Source organism: Harpia harpyja, chromosome 7 (assembly GCF_026419915.1).
Source record: "Harpia harpyja isolate bHarHar1 chromosome 7, bHarHar1 primary haplotype, whole genome shotgun sequence".
In the NCBI taxonomy this organism is placed as follows: domain Eukaryota; kingdom Metazoa; phylum Chordata; class Aves; order Accipitriformes; family Accipitridae; genus Harpia; species Harpia harpyja.
The window spans coordinates 39,880,734-39,900,958 of NC_068946.1; the positions used below are offsets into that span (position 1 = coordinate 39,880,734).

At 62.2% G+C, this 20,225-nt stretch overlaps 1 protein-coding gene across 12 annotated transcripts in view; it reads left to right on the forward strand.

Annotated features, from left to right (window-relative positions):
* TNS1 (tensin 1) overlaps nt 1–20,225 on the forward strand; it is a 63,819-nt gene that overhangs the window by 18,303 nt on the left and 25,291 nt on the right. For 8 of the 12 annotated variants that reach the window (XM_052791647.1, XM_052791648.1, XM_052791650.1 and 5 more), the window contains 14 exons: nt 736–777; nt 3,579–3,628; nt 3,949–4,120; nt 4,486–4,536; nt 5,059–5,181; nt 5,492–5,556; nt 5,678–5,761; nt 5,872–5,984; nt 6,647–6,707; nt 7,903–7,978; nt 8,115–8,244; nt 8,613–8,678; nt 9,222–9,383; nt 18,167–19,864. In XM_052791647.1, coding sequence (XP_052647607.1) covers nt 736–777; nt 3,579–3,628; nt 3,949–4,120; nt 4,486–4,536; nt 5,059–5,181; nt 5,492–5,556; nt 5,678–5,761; nt 5,872–5,984; nt 6,647–6,707; nt 7,903–7,978; nt 8,115–8,244; nt 8,613–8,678; nt 9,222–9,383; nt 18,167–19,864 — 2,893 coding nt within the window. The remainder of the gene's footprint in view (nt 1–735; nt 778–3,578; nt 3,629–3,948; nt 4,121–4,485; nt 4,537–5,058; nt 5,182–5,491; nt 5,557–5,677; nt 5,762–5,871; nt 5,985–6,646; nt 6,708–7,902; nt 7,979–8,114; nt 8,245–8,612; nt 8,679–9,221; nt 9,384–18,166; nt 19,865–20,225) is intronic. The other 4 variants (XM_052791649.1, XM_052791655.1, XM_052791658.1 and 1 more) reach the window with 2 other exon arrangements.

Consider the following 20,225-nt stretch of genomic DNA (forward strand, 5'->3'; position numbering starts at 1 on the left):
TCCAGGCACCCCAACCAGCTGTCCCCAGGCAGAGGTATCTGTCCCCCTGCTCCCTATATTTGGGGTCTGGACACTCTCCCCAACCCTGGGAAGTTAATTGCTATCCCTGGCCCCATTTCAAAGCTCTCTGCGGACTCCAGTGGTGTGTCACCAAATTTGCCCCTTTTTTGAGCATCTCGGACCCCCGCTCTGCTCCCGCTGGGGTCCTTTGCCAGCCCCGTGGGGCCAGGTTTGTCTTGGAGAGCTGGGCCTGCCGGCGGCCAGGCTGGGTGTGGGACCGCGCCAGGCTCGCCCCATCGTTTACGTCCTGGCTGTGGGGTCTGACCCTGCAGGATCTGGATGGGATCCTGGAGGTTGGAGGGGGGCACCGGGTGCCCGCCATGGAGCGGGTGCAGGGTTTGGCCGAGTGCTCTCCATCCATGACAGCGGTCCACTGTGGGGGGCGGCTCCTGGGAGGCAGGATGGCAGCGCTCTCGGCACTGAGCATTGCCCCGGCTCCGGGGTTGCTCAAAACTTCAGTTTCGAGGGATTCCCGACCTTTAGGAAGAGCGGACATGTTGGTGGGCAGGGAAGGAAACGGGACCGTGGTGCATTTCCTAGGAAGGGCCAGAAATAGCCAGGGGGGAACTTTTGACCCCGGCCCCCGCTCTATGTGTGTGTCTCTCAATCTCTCTCTCCTTCTCTCTCGCTTGCCTTTTTCTCACCCTCCCCTTCCTCCTGCCTGCCTGCCTGCAGCCGTCCCCAGGGGAGAGCATCACGAAGCAGGTAGACACCCCGGTAAGTGCTACCAGTTGCGGAGGCTGATCTCTGCCTCGAGACCTCCTGGAGGGTCACTTGTGCCTGTCCCATTGCCGCAAGCACTCCCCGCAGCCAAAATCTCTCAGCCTGGGATGCCCCTGTGGTCCCCCAACCTCCCTGGCACCCCCCAGCCCTCCCTCCCTGCTAGCCAAGGTGATGATGGCCATGCCAAAGGCCAGGTGAGGTGCCCAGGGGTGGTGGCAGAGGCAGTGGCGGAGGCCAGTGGAGGGGGGGGCCGGGGCTTTTGCTGCAGAGCCGGCTTTCCTGTCTTGGAGCCGGGGATATGTTATTTAATCTGTGGACATGAAATTGCTAAGACAGTGTAGACAAACGCCCTGCCAAAATCAACGCGGACGGCTTCCCCCTGCCCGCAGCAAGCTCGACGCCCTCCCTGTGCGCTGGGGCTGGGACATGAGGGATGGAGGCAGAGCAGTTCCCACGAGGAAGAGGGTTAAAGCCTTCCTCACCTGGGAGCTGTCTTTACCGCATCTCTTTGGTTGTCCAGGCTATGTTTCTGATCCCTCTCCGAACTGGAGAAAGAGCATTCACATCTGGAAAAATCCAGCAGGACAGTCAGGAGCCCCCTTTGATGGCTTTGCTCTCTTTTGGGGGAAGTTTCCTGCTATTTCTGCAGCCTTTCTCATGCTTCGCATCACCCTTTCCAGGCAGAAGGGGCCTGCGGTTTTCAGGTGCTGCCTAGAGCCTGGGGACATGCTGAGCCAGCCTGGGGCTGGGAGGCAGATGCTCGATGGAGCTGGCAGGGGGGTCTTCAACCCAACATGGCTGGGACCAGCCTGTCCTGTGCTGGGCTGGGCTGGGACATACTGGCTTGGCTGGGATCTCTGCTCCAGAGGGGACCTTTGCAGGGTCTCCCAGCCCGGTGATGGGCAGGAGTGTTTAATAACACGAGTGCTTGCTCCTATCAGCTGATCGTGGGCTGACTCTTCCTCGCGCAGGGGCTGGCGGCAGAGATGGCAGTGCGGCTGCGGTTAGATCGGGGGGGGGAGCGGGGCAGAGCCAAGGGGCTCCTGCCAGGGCGGGGGACGCTGGAGGGCCCTGGCCGCAGGCACCCGCTCCCCTGGGCCGGGAGGGTGCCTGGAGCGGAGACGCCATGCCGTGGAAATGGATTAGCAAGGGTCTCGCCACCGCCATCAAGGTATGGAGAGGGAGAGGGGCTCTGGCATCCCCACCTTGCTCACCCTCCCGTGCCTCAGTTTCCCCACGTGGGAGAGGGGGATGAGTCCCGGTTGCCCCATGTCAGCTCCTCTGTCGGGCAAGGCTGCGGTTTGGGAGGCTGCTGCCGCTGGGCAGGGTAACGGGCTGATGGGGCTCCCCTGGCTGGTGGGTGCAGGTGGGGGACCCCAGATGTCTCCCGCTACGAAGGTTTGGGGCAGATCAGAGCCCGCAGTGGGGATCCCATCCTGGTCACCGTTAGGTGACACAGGGACAAGCCCATGCAGGCTCAAGCTTCTGCACGCACCCTGGCTCTGCCCCAGGAAGGTTTTAACTTTTTGCTGCATTTTAACTCCTTCTTTGCCCCCTGTGATGCTGGGGGGTTTCTGGGGTGAGCAGGTGATTTGGGCCACCCTGAGGAGAACCTGGGGGGGATCGTCACTGCTGCCTGAGCACCCCTGGGCACTCAGGCAGGGCTGCTGCCTCCCGGAGTGGTTTTGGCTGGAAGGGGAGACTGGTGTCCCCGGGCCCTGCGGGCTGCCGAGCCTGGCTCTGCTCCGCCGGGCAGCCTGACCTTGAAAGGGGGACGTGAGGCTGATGGAGGGTGATGCTGGCTGCTCGTGGGAGCAGCCCTGGGACCGCACTGGGTGGGAGATGGTGGACGAAGTGTGCTGGGGAAACCTCTCCCACCTTGTCCTGTCACCTCCAGCGTGCCAGTTGCGGGATGCTGCAGCCCCGAGGAGGGTGGCAGCAGGTCCTGCAGCTCTGGGGACAAAAAGGTCATCCCAGGAGCTGGCTGTGGGGTGCATCTCTCGTTTCTGGATCCTTCCAGGGGCTTGGGACGTGCTGCCTGCAGGAGATGAGTCTTTAAATGACTCCTGCTTATTAGCTGGAGATACTAAAACTAATGAGGTGTGAGTGTGTTTTTCCTTAGCGGTTTTTTTTGGAAACCCTGCTTTGTTTTTCGGCTGAGGTCACGAAGTCACTGAGCAAACCGGCTGCAGATGAAATTCTTGAGGCCAGAGAACATGCATAAATAGAAGTTTCCTGCTCTGAGAGCTCAAACATTTCCTCCGGCGTTTGGCTCTGCGGAGTTGGGGCCAAAGCAAACCGTTGTGCCTGGCTGGCTCCTTGCTGCTGCTTGGGCAGCGAACCTGCCCCTGCCCCGGGCAGGGCCAAAGCCACTCTGTCCTGCCAGGTGTGTGCCTGGAACCTGGCTGAGACTGGAGGGATTCGTGACATGCCTGAGACTGTCCACGTCCCCCTCCCAGCGTCCTCCTCAAATGTCCTCTAGGACCCTGTGGCAAGGCACCAGCCCCACAGTGCCCATGGCAGCTGGTCCCAGCTGCACTGGGGTTGCGAGAGCTGGGTTTTGTTCATCACCATGGTGGGGGGATGACGGTGCCATTGGGGCATTTGGTGCCACCAGGATGCTCAGCGGGTGGGGTTTGGAGATAGCGATATTTTGGGAGTGTTACGGTGCGCAGTGCAGGGTGGCGGGGGTGGGATGCTCTGACAGCACCATCACACCCAGCTCTAGTAGGACCACTGTGCTGGCCGCAGGCTGGGTCAGGCCAATAACTCGCATTTCCTCTCTCGTTCTTTAGGATGCCACAAAATCCCCCAGGAGCGGGCAGTCACGCCGCAAAACCTCCAGGTAGATGCCTCAGTTTCCCCTTCTGGAGACTGTCTCTGCCCTGCCTGAACCTTTCCCCCCACCAACACTTTGCTTCTCCAGATGTACTCCCATGGATGGTGGAAAAGATGCAGGGTTTATGACCCACCATCCCCAACTTGGGGTCCCCAAGACACCCCAGTGGGGCTGGGAGCAGGGGAAAGGCTGTGGGCAGCCCTGCTGCTGCATCCCCATGTGTCCCAGCCTGTCTCGCTTAACCCCAGGGGCCATGCAGGGTGGGGAAGGGTCACTGCGTCCCCTCCCCACGCTGTGTCCTGACAGCGATCCTCTCCTTTGCCCAGGAGCATGAGCCTGGCCTCGGCCATGGAGAGCAGCTGTGAGCTGGACCTGGTGTACATCACGGAGCGGATCATCGCCGTCTCCTACCCCAGCACGGCTGAGGAGCAGAGCTTCTGCAGCAACCTCCGTGAGGTGGCCCACATGCTGAAGTCCAAGCATGGGAACAACTACGTGGTGAGAGATACGGCTGTGTCCCCTCCAGGCTGGAGAAGGGGCTAGGGTGCTCAGGTCCTGGGGATGGGGTGCTGCAGGGATGGTAGCTGCTTCCTTGCCTCTGGCTGGGCTTGACTTTGGTGAGGGGGGGGTCTTTGCACGAAGACGGATGGATTTTTTCCTTCCTTGAAGCTTTCCAGTCCTTTTTGGACTCCCTGGGAGTTTTTGGCCATTGTGTTGCCCTGTGACAAGGCATTACTCAGGTTAATGTGTTTGGGGAAGCCTCTCGTGGGGGGATTTGGGGAGGCTTTGAAGTGAGGAAGAGGTAGGGGGTGGCAGCGAGGGAGGGAGATGTCCCCTCACTCTGTCTTTCCTCTTCCCTGAAGCTTTTCAATCTCTCTGAGCGGAGACATGACATCAGCAAACTTCACCCCAAGGTGAGTCGCAGCTGTGGGGAGCAGAGGGGCTCAGGGCAGGGCTGTCTGTGGGACCAGCTCCCTGCTGCAAGCTCTTTAGGGGAGGAACAGCCACGCTTTCTATCCCACCCAGCTGGTGGAAGAGCAGGGGAATGAAAGCATTGAGACTTCCCAATGAGTTTGTGGGGTCTCAGCTTAACCCCCACCCCGTCCCCAGCCCAAACGTGGCTGTCGGGATCTCTTGGAGACCTTCCTGAGGCATTGTCCCAACCCCTGTGAACATGGGGGAGCTCTGGGCAGCTGAGCTGAGGGACCCAGAGGAGGAATGAGATCTGGGACCCTGATGGCCCCCCCAGGACATGGGTCTGGGCAGTGGGGTGCAGGGCTGGGGGAAAGGCTGGGAGGGGCACATCAGGGCAAGGCGGTGGTGCCCCCCCGCCCCGGGTACGTGCCCCGGGCTTTGCATGCCGGCAGGCTGGGGACTGCAGAGGGGGCAGAGCCCGGCATGAATGTGACCCCTGGCTGTCCCCCACCACCACCCAGGTGCTGGATTTTGGGTGGCCTGACCTGCACACCCCGGCGCTGGAAAAGATCTGCAGCATTTGCAAAGCCATGGACACGTGGCTCAATGCGGCGGCACACAACGTGGTGGTGCTGCACAACAAGGTGGGCCGGACCCTGTCCCGGGGACACACAGTGATGGGGGTCTGGGGGGCCGGGGGGCTGCAGGGCTGGGGCTGAGCAGCCTCATAGGCTAAGGGGTGCAGGGAACGTGCTGATTTGTGGCTTGGGGTGTGTGTAGGTGTCAGCGTACATGTGCGCTGGTTGGCGTGTGTCTATAAGGGTTGGGGTGTGTGGGAGGGTCCGTGCACGTGTGTAGGGGACTGGTGTGTGCCTGCCTGTGTGCAGGGCAGCTGTGCCTGGGAGCTTGTAGGCACCACTGCCCCCGTGACACCCCTTTGCTGCATGCTTGCAGGGGAACCGTGGCCGGCTGGGGGTGGTGGTGGCTGCCTACATGCACTACAGCAACATCTCGGCCAGGTGAGAGGAACACGTGGTCCTGGGGTGGCCCTGGGGCCCACTGCCGACCTCCGTCCCGGCAGTGCCGGGGTGCTGGTGCTGGTGCTTTTCTTCAGCCTCATCTACCGTTTTGTCCCCACAGCGCCGACCAGGCTCTGGACAGGTTTGCCATGAAGCGCTTCTATGAGGACAAGGTGGTGCCAGTGGGACAGCCATCCCAGAAAAGGTGGGTCCTGGTGTGCGTTTTGCCCCTGTGGCCAGGGTGGTTGGGTGCAGGGGGACCAAGGCGGGTGCTCCGTTGTGGGTCCTGCCCCTGAGCTGCCTGTCCTCCTCTAGGTACATCCATTACTTCAGCGGTCTCCTGTCTGGCAGCATCAAGATGAACAACAAGCCCCTCTTCCTCCACCACGTCATCATGCACGGCATCCCCAACTTCGAGTCGAAAGGCGGTAGGTGCGCCCCCCGCCTCTCCCCCTCCCCACCCCTCCCCACCCCACACTGCCTGGCCAGGCTTGCTGTCCATGGGGGATATTTTCCACAATGTCCTTGGCAATTTGAATCTGCCTTTCCCTCTCAGGGACTGTTCCCTCTCTGTGACTGTTCACGGTAGGAGGGTGCTACCCTTTTCCCACAGAGGTGCCCTCAGAGGGTGCCACCCCACCCCCCCCCGGCTCCTGGGGCTGGACACTAACTGGAGCTGTGGGGTGACAAGGCTTTTCTGGTCGCTTTTTGGAGGATGACACCAGATTGGTGTTGGGATTTGGAATGTAGCACCACACCTGGTTCCGGTACCCAGAAGCAGTCTCTCTCTCAGAGACCACCGTCCCCATCATCCCACCTTCATCCCCAAGCCAGTGCTTGCCCCAGGTCCTACAGGACCCAAACTGGGCTATAGGGGCTTTCGCCCTTTCCCACCCCATCCGGAGCATCCCTTTCTGCCCATCCCAGATGTTGCCCATGGCTGGTGTGGGCCAGCCGGGGCGGGGAGCGACTGTTTGCCTTGGCTCCCTCCCTGTTTGGATTTCTCCCCCATGACTAATCCCTGCCACGGCCCCTCCGCCCTGCCGGCTAACAGCAGCGTGCCTTCTCTCTCCGCCTTGATGTCTTCCAGGTTGTCGGCCGTTTCTGAAAATCTACCAGGCCATGCAGCCCGTCTACACCTCGGGGATCTAGTAACTATCTCCTCGCCGTGGGGCTTCCCTCCTCCCCAGCATGGGGGGCTTGGCAAGTGGGGGGAGATGGAGAGGGTCAAGGCCAAGTCCCCAGCAGTCCAGTGCCCTGTGCTTAGTCTGTTTGGGGTCCAGGGAATGGAAAAAAAGGGGCTTCCTTTTCCTTGGAGGTGTTAACTGGCTATACTGGGCCATACTGGGCCTTTCTGCTGGGAGGGCTGTAGTGACTCTGCATATCAGCAGAGGGAGCCCGGGGCTGTGCAGAGCCTGGGGCTGGGTGTCCCTACAGGGAGTAGGGACAGGGATGGGGACACTTCCCTGGGAGATGGAGGCGTTTCTCCTCTCCCTGCCCAAAGTGCCGCTCTTCCTGCCCAGATTAGTCCTGAAAGCCCTCTTTTTTTCCCCCCCAAAAAGAGTTTCCCCCTGTTTTAACCTCCCCACAATTTACCCCAACACCATTTTCCGACGCTGCTCCTTGGAGCAGGTGCTGGCGAAGGCAAAGCAGGAGCCAGTTTCTTCAGCCACCCAGATGCTCTGCCGTGGCCACATCCCAGCCTGGGACCCCTGGCTCCTGGCCTTACTGGAGGGAGCACAGCCTCTCACCTCGGGGTTATTCCCATCTAACCCCCCTGAACGAGGATCTCCCTTCCCTGCAGCCGGGCATCCCCGTTAGCTGAGATTTACTGCCATCCCAGCCTCGCCTTTCAGCTTTTAATAGACTGTTTATGGGACGCCGGTAATAAACTCCAGGTTTATCTTGCCTGTGAAATCCAACTCCCTTCTTCCCTCGTCCCCCGCTGCCGACGCCACCTCCCGGAGGCAGCCCCTCGTCGCCCTGGCGAGGGGAGGGCTTCCGACCGGGAAACTGCGGCAAGGAGGGGAGCCTTCCCCGAGAGCTCTCCCTCCGTGTCCTGGGTCTGATAGCCCAGCCTCAGCACTCAGACCCAGGTCAAACCCAGGATTTTTAGCAACCTCATTGAGCTGTGCCTCAGTTTCCCCTTCCTGTCCTTTTCCCCCTGGGAACGGGTACCCCTTGGGGTGGGGGATGGGACCCTCCTCTGTCACCGAGAGGGCCAGCTCTGTGCTTTGCACCTTTCCTGGCTGGGTTTTGGGTGGAAGGGGCTGGTTGAGGTGACACTAGGAGCTCTGGGGGGGCTCTGCACCACAGCTCACATCTTCCCGCTGTCCCTCTCTGCAGCAACGTCCAAGGAGACAGCCAGACAGGCATCTGCATCACCATTGAGCCCGGCTTGCTCCTCAAGGGTGATATCTTGGTAAGGAGCCTTGGCTTAGCCCCCCACACAGGGAGCAGCTGGGGGATGGGTGGTCCTCGTGCCTCAGGACACCCGGTTCCCCCTTGCCCAGCTCCAAGGGCTCATCCTGATGGCCCATCCCCACTCCTCTCCACAGCTGAAATGTTACCACAAGAAGTTTCGCAGCCCGACCCGTGACGTGATTTTCCGCGTGCAGTTCCACACGTGCGCCGTGCATGACCTTGATGTTGTCTTTGGCAAGGAGGACCTGGACGAGGCCTTCAGAGGTAACTGCCCCAGCACCTCCCCACTCCGAACTCCCTCCTCCACCCGCCCCTCTAATGCTGCTCCCGTCGCAGGGACATCTGGGCACCCACCCGAAATCTGCCCCTGATGAAGCAGGGCACCCTGCTCCAACTGCAGGGTTCTCAGGGACCAGTGGCAGTGTCATCCCCTTTATTGCCAAAATCGGTACCGAGGTGGAGGGGCTGCCTCAGGGTTGTTTTGGGGGGCTGAGATGTGCTGCCCTGTGCCAGGATATCCCCTACCAGCTCCTGGCCTTGAGCTGGCCTGTGGGCATGTTTGGGGTGGTTGTCCAGGTGCTGTTGAAGGGATGGATTGAGATGGTCCCTCTGCTCTGCTCTCTCCCTGCCAGATGACCGCTTCCCTGAGTATGGGAAGGTGGAGTTCGTGTTCTCCTATGGCCCTGAGAAGATCCAAGGTATGGCTGGCTCACTGCCACGGGGGTTTGGAGCTGGATGCTGGCTCCTTTCCTGCTCCCCAGCTCTATTCCCTGCTGGCTCCCTTGCAACCTCCCCCTGCCCCGTTTGCAGTCCCTGTGTCACCAGGGTGGGATGAGGGGTCCAGGCAGTGATGCTGATCTAGGACCACCCATGGGTGCCCTGTTGCCCTCACTCTCTTCCCCAGGAGACCGCTCTCTGCAGCACTTGCTGGCCTGGGAGAGAGGGAGGGGATGCTTGGGAACGGAGGACCCCCTGCCCAAAAAGTCCAGACCTAGGCACGCTCACTCTCAGTCCATCTGCCTGTCCCTAGGCAATCCCAAAAGCTCCAGCCAGCCTTGTACACCTTGTTTGTGGGTCATGATGTAGATCCCATGCCCATCCATATCTCTCGGTGCCCCTGTTCCTACATGACTCTCCTGCCTCACCCTATGATTCCTGCCCGCCTTCTCTCCATCTCCTCCCCCTGTCCCAGCCGTCCTGGCTCCATCATCACCCTGACTGACCGTCCTGCATCTTCCCAGGCATGGAGCACCTGGAGAATGGGCCCAGCGTTTCTGTGGACTACAACACGTCTGACCCGCTCATTCGGTGGGACTCCTACGAGAACTTCAACATCCAGCGCGAGGACAGTACAGAGGGCACCTGGGCTGAGCCGCCCCTGCCCGGCAAGCACCTGGAGAAAGGTTAGGGCTCACGGGGCAGTCGGTGGCGAAAGTGTCCCCATGGGAATCCCTCCCACCTCAGGGAAGGGGATGCTGGTGGGCAGCAGAGCTGGGGGCAGGCAGCCGCTGCTGGGAGGATCGTGGCCATGGGGTGGGAGAAGAAGATCTTGTGCACTTCCTCTCTTGCCACAGTGCCAGGGAGCTCAGGCTCTTTTTTCAGTGCTTTTGCTCTCAAAGCCCTGTTTGCACGGAGCAGGGTCCGACTCCAGTTTATGCCCCAGAGCTTTGGGAAACCCAAACCCTGAGTCTGTCAGGAATGGTACCTAACAGGGGGACCTTTAGGTCTCCCAGCTCCTTTCTCACGGTGCAAGCGTGGCGGGATGTAGCTGTGCCTCAGTTTCCCCTGGGGGATGAGGATGCCTCACTGGCCCTGGAGAGTCTGCACCATCACTTGGAGCTGGAAAAAGCCCCTTGAGCACCCATTTGGATGCAGCAAGTGGGCTGCCCTCGCCTGCTTGGCAGGAACAGACAGTACTTGTATGTTGAAGGGTGGTGGGCCGCTGTCCCGGCGGCGAGGCCACCTGTGGCCGAGCAGATGCCTGAGCTTTCCTGGCCCTGTCCGACAGGCGTCCCAGGAGCGGGGACAGCTGCGGACCCTGATGTCCCTGAAGGTCACCGGCTGCTCCGAGTGGGAGCTGTGGGCGGCCGGGCTCACTGGGTAGGGTAGGGGCTCTGGGTGCCTGGGGTGGGTGAGGGGGTCTCTGCCCATGGTGGGGATATGGGGCCAGAGCTGGGGTGGCTGCGCGGAGCTGGCAGAGACACCTGCCTTGGCACAGGGAAGTAAACAGGCAACTCATGACGTGTGGGCTCAGCTATGCGGCAGGGAGGGGAGGGGATGTGTGTCCCCACTGCGAGCTCAGACCATGGCTGTACCCCTGCCCTGAGCTGGCAGGACTGGCTGGCAGCCCTGAGACCCAAGTGCCTTGGTGCATGTGTGTTTGCCTCAGGCCCCTGGGGCAGAGCTGCTGCACTCCCAGCCCCTCACAGGGCTGCAGAGGTACCCCAGGGCTTCTCTCTGCCCCCTCCTGGGGGTCTTGGTGGGTGTCAGGGCTGCGGAAGTCCCTCCATGCGCCAACTGGGCTGTCCTCCCTGTGGGGAGGGTGGCGATGGGGAATAAGGGCACTTTGGATCTGCAAATGCTGCCCCAGTTTGGGGATGAGCCAGGACTGCCGGAGGGCGAAGCCACAGGCAGGAGACTGCCCTCTGACCCGTGCCAGCGCAGGCAGCTGCGAGACAGCCCATCTGTAGGGGGTCTCCCCCCGGTCACCCCACGGGTCACCTTGAACAGTGGCAGGGAGAGCCAGTGTGGGCTCGGGGGGCTCCCATCTTCCTCCCTCTCTGTCAGGACTTTCCCTCTTCTCCAACCTGTCCCAGACTGGGATGGGGACCCCGGTGCCCAGCTGTGCGAGGGGGGTCCCTGTTTATGGTTGTTCTCGCCTTATTTGGTCAGGGAATTGCACGCCACATTTTTGGCACCACCAGGCGCGAGCGAGTGGCAGCCGGGGGTGGAGGGGGGGGGGAGGCTGGCACCAGTACCCACGCCAGGCTGGGATCAGCCGCTGCTCCTCGTCCCTGCCACTGCCTGTCCCCGCTGCTTGGCGAAGGCTCCCTGCAGACCGGCACCGCAGCCCAGGCCGACGGGATCGGGATCGCCTGCCAAACGGTGGGTCCCCCCCGCACCGCGTCTCTGTTGGCCACAGCCACTCTCAGTGAAGGTGGATGCCCTTTCTCCGGCAGCTTTGTCTCAGTGTGGGGCACCCATATGGGCTGGGGGGGTGCCTGACAGGGTGGGATGATCCTATGGGACCCCAAAGCTGAAGGGGCAGGTGGATGGCTGGGGATGGTGCCTGTCGTGGTGTTCCCCTTGCCTCCGCTGTGCTTATCTGCGGGGACTTGGGGAAGGGGAAACTGAATTGCAGCAGGATTGCTGGCTGACAAAGCTCCCCCAGGGCAGGGGACATGAGAGGGGGATCTGAACCCCAACATCTTGCTCTCTGGCCAGCTGGGTCCAGCAGGCAGGGGCTGCTCTGTGTACCACTCCCACGGCACAGGCTGGCCCCGTCAGCGAGCTCACCCTCCCGCCTTACCCAGGCAGAGTCCCTGCTGTCCGCCGGGCTTGGGCTGCCCCATGGTCCTTAGTGAGAGTGGGGTGCGCTGGGATACCCCCACAGCCCTGTGCCACTGCCTGTCATCCGTCCCTGTGTGGCATGGGGGAGGCAAGCGGCTCTGCCTGCCTGCCTTCCTCCTCCTCAAAGGGGCTTTGGGGTCAGTGCTGGCTGCGTGGCGGGTTCCTGCTGCAGTCCCCATAGCCATCAGTTGGCTGAGAGGGTGTTTGGAGGCTGAAGGGTGGTCATAGGGTGCTTCTTCCTTTGGCTATTTTTGGGATTCAGAAGTCCTTTATCCAGGGTGGATGAAGGACGCTTTGCCAGCACCATGGTGGCTCTCCTCGGGGGGCCAGGCTGGCTCCAGGGAGGCAGGAGGAGACCCGAGGCTGGATGCAGCGCTGCTGGGTTTGCAGCTGATTTGAGTATTGGCACAGGGAAATTTTTGGGGTACTGCAGAGGCAGGTGGGCAAATCTGGTTGGGGAACATCTATGGCCTGGTTTGGTTTTGCTGAGAAAACCAGTGCTGATGGAGAACAGGGTGCTGGGGCTGGCACGGAGCCGGTGGAGGGGTTGTCCCCAGGATGTGTGACTATAGTGGGGGGACACCAGGCTCTGCCATCCTGGGGCAGTGTGAGACAATGCAGAAGGGCCAGGCGCATGTCCCTGACCCAGCAGCTCCCTGTAAAGACCAGCCCTTGGACCCACCCTGGCTGGTTCTGCCGCACCCAGCATCCACCCCCCACCCCCTCCTCCCACCTCTGTACCATCCCTGTCCCCACCGTGGGCTGGCCCTGCCCACCCCCCCTTTTTACCGGGGCTGGAAGGGGGGTGGCCAGGGCCTGGCCAAATCCAACATCTGCAGGAGACTTGCTAAATCCCCACCTGAGTCATGGTTCTGGCGCGGGGCTCCCCTGCAGCTCAGCTCTGCACTCAGGACAGGGCTGGCCGGGGTGGGGAGCAGGATGAGCATCCCACCCCTCTGGGGATGGGAGGTCACAGCAGAGCCTGAACCCCACGTGGCAAAGGTTGGGGGGTCCCAGGGGCCGCCAAATCGAGCTGGATGCTGATCCTGCACCTTTCTGTGGGGCAGCAAGCCCCTAGATGGGGTCGCTGTCATCTGTTGGTCCCCCAGGAGGGTGAGCATCTTGTGGGGTACATCTTCCCTGGTGGGGTCAAATCCTGCCCCACTTATCTGGAGCTGAGGCTGCCCAGGAGGGCAAGCCAGGCTGTGCAGACGCGGAGAGCCAAATGGACCAGGCCAGAGCTGTTAAATCCATCGCCAGAGCTGCCGGCGGGCTGCTGCTCTCCCCCCGCGGCTGGATCCGTCCTCTGGCTGGGCTCGGCGGGGAGGGGAGCCGCTGGCTCTCCTCTCGCCTTTGCCAGCTGACTAAAGCTGAAGGAATCTGCTTCCCCCTCCCCATCCCGCCCCTCTCTGCTGCTCTCTGCTCCGGCCGCAGCAAGGTAAGGGCTTGGCGGGGCGGGTGTTTTGGGGGGCAGCAGGGACCTGGCTGGCCTGCATGGGGATCCACGGGGAGTGTCTCCCCCTTGCTTCTGGTTATTCCCCATGGGAGAAATGCTAGAGCATCTACGGGCTTGGCTAGACATTTCGGCTGGAGCGTGGCTGTTCCCAGGGCAGGGTCTATCCTCTGACCTGGTATTTGGGGTTGTGATGTGGGGGGGTGATGGGGTTTGGTCCCACTGGGACTGGGAACCAGGCAGGGCTGGGATGCAGGGAGAGAGGGACAGGCTGGTGGAAGCTCAGCCCCTTCTCTTCCCCCTTTAAACCTTCCTTGAAGTCAAAGGCTGCTGGAGTGCCTGTGCGTGGGGCTGGGGCTGTCCCAGGGCAAAAAATAAAAAGGCAGAGAAGCAAGCAAACCTTGGTTTGGGAGGTTTTGGGAGGATGCTGACTTGGCGTGTGCCACTATCTGGGAGCAAACAGGGCTGTGAGTCAGGGGGCTGTCTGGAAACGCTGCTCTCATCCCCTGCCGTCATCCACGGGGGTGTGGGAAATGCATGATTTGGGGGATTAGAGTGGAGGAAGCCTTGCAATTTGCTGAGTGTGTTGGATCAATGAAGGAGTGGAAGCTTGAGCACGGGTTCAAGCAGGGGCCCAGACATGGGGGGGGCTTGCCGTTACCTGGACCAGCAAATTGTCAGCACCATCCCAGCACGGGTTTTGCCTGGGATGGAGTAGCGTGGTTGCAGGCAGCCCTGGGGTGGACGGGATCCGTGCCGTGCCTCCTGCCATGGGACAGGGTGGCACGTGCCATCCCGAAACCAGTGCTGGCGTGTCCATGCCGTGCCATGGTGCTGGTGGGGCAGGGAAGGGGGGTTGTGAGAACAGGTCGGGTTTGGTGCTGGCAGGGTCGGTGGCTCAGCCACGGCGGGTTTCCACTCCTCTTTGGCTGCGTATTTATTTAAGATGGAGAAAGTCGAGTGTCCAGCAAGACATTTGGGTTTGCAGACCCGGCTGGGTTACAGCATCACAGGTGGCCTGAAAAGACATCCCCAACCCGAATGTGTCACTGCTTTTTGGGGACAGGTGTGACGTGCCCACGGGACCCGGGCAGGGCTGGGGGTCTCCAGCCTGGGGGGGTGTCACCCAGCGGGGTGATGCTCAGCACCCGGAGCGGGGTGGATAGGCTGTCCAGCGGGGTCCGTCCGTCTGTCTGTCGTGCCTAGGAAACAGTTAACGCGGCGCAGCCCTGCCTGTGGAGGAAGTAGTTAATATTCATAGCTAGGAACTGTCTGTCCGGCTGTCCTCCCTCCGTGGTGGCTCTCGGCCTCCCCGCACGTCGCTGGGGTTAACCCGGGCTGGGGCTTCGGCTTGGTTGGCCCCAGCCGCCTTCCCTGTGCCTCTCCCCTTCCCCTCCCGCTCGTCCCTGTGTGGTCCGGGGAGCACGACCGCACCTCCTCGCCTCCAGCCCATCTCCTGCCTCTGCCGCCTTCGTCTCCTCCATCCTCCCCTCCGGCACCCCGTGTCCTGGGGGCACCCCGTGTCCCGGGGGTACCCCGTACCTGAGCGCCTCCGGCCCCCCGCTGCTGTCGGGGTGCCCCTCTCGCTGGCCCCGCGGGACACGGCGCTGGGGAGGGAATAGCTCCCTCTGCGAGAGGGAAAGCAAAGCCAAAGGGACAAACGCCAACCAAAGCCAGCTCCGGGCTGTCAGCTCCTGTCCTGGACGGACACGCGGAGCCGGCCGCAGACGCCGTTCGAGCTGCCGCCGCACCAGGTTCCCCTGGAAGGCTTTGGTGCTGGAAGGGGCGAAGGAAAGGGATTTTGCTGCCCGCTCCTTCTCTTCGCCTGGGATCTTTTCTTCCCCATCCCCTTTGGTAAGTCCTGACTTTGCTTTTCTTTGAGCTGGATGGGATGGGGGAAAGGGCTGCTGGTGGGTGGGGAATTCATGGCCATGGTGACCCACGGCTCAGGGGTTGGGGTTACTTCTTGCCATCATATCTGGGTACGGGATGAAACCTGAGCTGGGGGGCTGAGCTCTTCCCCATGGGACTCAGCCCGCATACTTCATCCTACAAAGGGTCCTGGGACCCCAGGATCTTCCCTGCTGGCTGATGCTCCAGAGATGCCCTGGGACCAGGGTTCTGGGTGGTGGGGAGTGGAGGCAGCAGGTGGGATGCTGCTGGGGGCAGGACCAGGGGAGACACAGTGGTGCCCCATCCTTATTCTCTGCACCGGTGCAGAGCCCCAGCCAGGATTTGTGCTGGTGCATGATGCTGTATGGTGCACCCCACTGGGCGTGAGGTGGATGGCTGGGATTTTGGGGATGCAAGCTGACCCCCCACCCCTTCCCATTGTCACACGTGCCCTGGACCAGTTTTTCTCCCAGGCATAGCTGCAGGGTGCTGGGGAGGGAGAGGGCAGAGTGCTGCCCTGCCAGGGCAGCGAGCCCGGCAGTGGGGGTAGGACCAGGCTGGGGTCAGCGCTTCCTCCAGCCGCCTCTCTACAGCCGGAGCAGATAGAGCCGGAGCAGAGCTGTGTCGGGGGCTGAGCCCTGGGCAAACCCAACCCATGCTGGGATGGCACAGCCTGCCAGACTGGAGCTGCCCTGACCTTCAGGGATGAAATCTGACCTTGCTGGGAGCTGCAAACACTTAGCAAACAGGGGCCTGGGAGCCTGCTGCTTTGGGAATGGCTGCTTTAGCTAAGGCAGCCTGTCCCCCCTTCCCTTGATCTTTTTTGGGGGATTTTATCCAACTTCTCAGGTGACAAGCAATAGACAGTCATATAAGTGATAGCGTGGCGCAGGGGTGGTGGAGGGGGCCTGGGAGTGTTGGGAAATAGCAGGATTTGGCTCTTGGCATCAGAGCCCAAGGGGTGTGTGGGGACGAGGACAGGGTGGGCAGTCAGGTGTCAGGCAGAGCAGCTGTGGGACGAGGACTCGGCTGATGGCGGAGGTGTCACAGTCCCTTCCTTGCTTGCTACCGTGGTACCACTCTTGGGGTGGGGGCCACCAGATCCCCCATGTCCCTGCCTGGCCAGAGGGTCCGGGGAAGGTGAGACAGGGCGCTTGGGGCTTTCTGGCTCTGCTGTGAACCACGTCGTGCCCCATCCTGACCCTGCTTCGAGACATTTCTCCCAGCCGTGGGGTGGTGCCCAGCCCACAGTCTAATTAAAGCCTTTCCCATCTATTTTCTCCCTTGGCACCACGTGCTTTCATTTATATTTATTTATTCCCCTTTCCTTTCTATTCCTCTGCCCTATTTATCCCAGCCCCCACCCTGGCTCTTGCCCTGTTTCCCGGGACTGGCCAGCACCCATCGCTGCCATCAGACAGGAGGGCTGGGCCTTTCCCCCAGCTCCAGGCGATGTCTTAGCTTCTCCGGCATTGGCGCTGCCCCTGGACATGCTGCTTTTTCCTTTCTTCTTCCATGGGAAAGGATTCCCTGCCTCTCTCCCCCTTTTCCCCCGTACGGGAAGTATTGCGGAGTCAAACGCTGCCGATTCCTGGCTGCACCGGCTGGATGAAGGAGCTCTGAGTCTCAAGGAGAAATTGTGGACCCCCATCCTCATCCTTTCCCGCACCAAGTACCCAGAGAGGAGCTTGCTGTGCGGTTCTGGGGCATCTTCAAGCCAATGGGGGGCTTTGGGGCTTGGCTGCCTCCTTGGGATGCTGCTTGCAGGGATTTGGGAGTGGAAAATCAGCAGCTAGGAGGGGGCCCTGACTTGGTAGGACTCGTGCTGGGTGTTATTGCCCCTCTCTGCTTTATGGCGAGGGGATTTGGTGGTGCAGGAGCTACCCGGGGCACGGATGTGGTGGTGTGGGACTGGTTAAGCCACCCCGGCTCAGGGCTGGCTTTCGGAAGTGTTTTGCTCGCAGATAGGAGCGCTCTGATTTCACACTATCGAGTTAGGGCCGTCTTCCGTCCCTGAGTCAGCCGCCTGGCCCCCCGCCAGGGAAGAGTCATTTTTTCCTCCAAAAGAAAGTGTTTAACACTGCTCGCGGGCCCTTCCAGGAAACCTCAGTGGGGAGCTGGAAAAGCAGGAGTCTGCAGCCTAGCCAGTGCTCTGCACGGTCCGGTGGGGGGGACACACAGCTTGGGGGCTGTCCCCATTGCTTTCTTGGTGGCCAGGGTCCCTCTGTGCCCCCAAAATCTGGCTGCCCCGTTTGGAAAGATTTAAAGGGCACAGCTGGTTGTGGTGTTGGGACTGCCAGGGGTGGTGGGAGCTGGGGGGGCTCTGAGCTGGGGTGCAGGGTTGCTGGTGGTGATGCTGCCGTGCCCTGGATGCACCCTGGCCTTTCGGGGCTGTTGAGTGGAGCTGGCTGCTTGCACCAGCCTGGAATCACAGTGCTGGGGTGCTCAGTGTCTCCCCAGAGAGGAGATGCTGCATGTTTGGGGTTGGGCAGAGGCGCTGCCTGTGTGGGAGCTTTGGGGCAGCATCCGGCTGCAAGGATGGGTCTGGGGCAGCTCCACCCGGCCTGAGAGAGGGAAGGGGAAGGACAGAAAGGGTGGGAGCCTGTCTGTAGCCAGGGAAGAAAATGTCAAGGATGGGCGGCTGGCTGGATCCGTGCATCATCTGGGAGGAGAGTGGGCAGGGAGAGGGAAGGTGGGTCTGTGGTTCATCTGTCCTTCACCCGTGGGCTGAGTACATCCATCCAGCTGGAGACATGCAGAGCTATGAGGCCAGATCCTGAGATCCTGACTGCCTCCGCCCATCCTCCTATGGCCAGTGGTGCATCTCCCCCACCCTCCCTGTTCGCCTCCCCGGTGCCGCGTGGCCCTTTGGGGCCAGCTGAGCCTTGCGGAGCGGCGATAGCTGACTGTGTGGGCAGCCCCAGCCCTCGCCAGCCATGGAGGGGAATTGCCAGGAACAGTGTCTGGAACTGGGAAGGGGGGGGGGATATTTGGTGAAACCCAGTGGAGCAGGCAGTGCTTGCAGGGCAGGGCAGGACGGCATGCGGAGTGGGGGCCATAGGGGCATGGGGATTGGGGGGGTCTGGCTCCAGTGTCTCTGCATGGTGGCACCCGTGGGATTGCGGAGGGTGCCGAGGAGACGGCGATGCTGGTCATTAAGCGTTCCGGCGGCACGGAAGAGATCGAAACCACCGGCTAATGGGACCCATTAGCTCCGTGCAGAGAGCCAGCAATTGATCTGGGGTCTCGTGTTCATTTCTCCCCTTGCAGAGGTTGGGCACACGCAAGGGCCCCTGGATGGGAGCCTCTACGCTAAAGTGAAGAAGAAAGACTCCCTCCACGGCAGCACCGGCGCCGTCAATGCCGCTCGCCTCCCGCTCTCGGCAGCACCCAACCACGTTGAGCACACGCTCTCGGTGAGCAGTGACTCGGGCAACTCCACCGCCTCCACCAAGACCGACCGGACCGATGAACCGGGGGTGCCCGGGGCGCCCAGTGGCCAGGCGGTGCTGAGCCCCGAGGAGAAGCGGGAGTTGGATCGTCTCCTCGTTGGCTTCGGCTTGGAAAGCGCGCCGCCCATGCACAACCACGTGCCCGGCCCCATACCGGCGCGCCTGCCCGCCATGCCAGGCCGCCACGTGGTGCCGGCTCAGGTGCACGTCAACGGGAATGCCGCAGCGCTGGTGGCGGAGCGGGAGACGGATATCTTGGATGACGAGCTGCCCAACCAGGATGGGCACAGCGTGGGAAGCCTGGGCACGCTCTCCTCCTTGGATGGCACCACCACCGCTAGCGAGGCTGGCTACCAGGAGGCACCCCGGGTGGGCAGCCTCTCCTCCCTGCCCAACGGCCCCTCAAGCTGCAACGGGGCTGAGAAGCTGCTGAAGGAGGGGCTGTATGATGGTGAGCCGCTCTCCAACGGTGGCTACTCCTACAACAACCAGAACGCCCTGATGGGCCACCACCTCCGTGACCCACTGCCTTCCTTGCGGCCTTCAGCATCCACTCAGGACCACCTGGCTGGCTACCCGCAGCGCCCACCGGGCTCCCACGCACCGGGCTGGCTCCAGCCCCAGCCGCTGCCCAGCTCCCAGCCCTACCTGTATGGCTATGACCCCCCCGGCACCTACCGCTCCCGGTCCTTCCCGGCGGTGGACACAGCCAAGTACGACACGACTCCGGCGCTGCCCCAAGCCCCGACTCGCAGCACCAGCAGCCGGGAGGCCGTGCAGAGGGGCTTGAATTCCTGGCAGCAGCAAGGAGGGAGCCGGCCGCCTTCCCGGCTGCAGGAGGGTGGCATGGAAAGCCACAGCCCCAGCATCTCCAGCTGCAGCCCCCAGCCCAGCCCGCTGCAGCCAGTGCCCCCACACAGCCACAGCATGCCTGAATTCCCCCGGGCGCCTTCCCGCCGGGAGATCGAGCAGTCCATTGAAGCCCTCGATGTCCTCATGCTGGACCTCGCACCCACCGTCCACAAGTCACAGAGCGTGCCCGCCACCTCCCGCCAGGACAAGCCGGCAGGACCCCTGCTCTCCTCCCTCTCCGCCCAGCCCATCGCTGGTCTCTATGCCCGGCCGGCTCCACAGGTGGCCCAGCCAAGGTCCTTCGGCACCTCCGTGAGCCCTGTGGTCTCCGAGCCTGGGGGCAAAGCCTCTTCTCCCAGGGAGCCGGACTATGGGGTGCACGAGTACCGGGAAACCTATTTGCCCTACAGCTACCAGCAGGCACCGGTGCCGGAGCCGAGGAGCTACAGCCAGGCCCCAGCTGGAGCACCGATGGGTATCCTCCCGCTCAGCACCTCCTACAGCCCCGTGGGGTCTCAGCAGCTCCTCATCTCCTCCCCGCCTTCCCCCACCGTCCCAGCACAAACCCAGATGCCCTCCAAGGGACCGGAGAGCTATGAAGACCTGTCGAGGTCGGCAGAAGAGCCCTTGAATCTGGAGGGCCTGGTGGCCCACAGGGTGGCAGGTAGGATGCTTTGATTCCTTGGGGGGGGGCGGGGGGGACCGCATGTCCCAAGAAACTGGAGCCCGCGGCAGTGGTGTGCATGGTGGAGCCGGGGATGGGAGATGCGGCGACTCCTCGTCCGTGCCGGATCCGGGCTTGGGACTGAGCCACCCGCCGTGGGGGCATGCCGGGCAAGGGGGCAGCCTGTGCCACTCTCCTTTGCCGAGAACCCCCCTTGCAGCTCGCCGTCTGCAGCAGCATCGCCCAGAGGTGGGGAGAAGGGGTGGCTGAGGGGGTCGGGCCCCCCCATCCTCACCGCTTTGGGGTATGGGGCTGGTCTGTCCCCTGCAGCAGGCCTGCTTCCTGCGTCCCGGGGGGATTT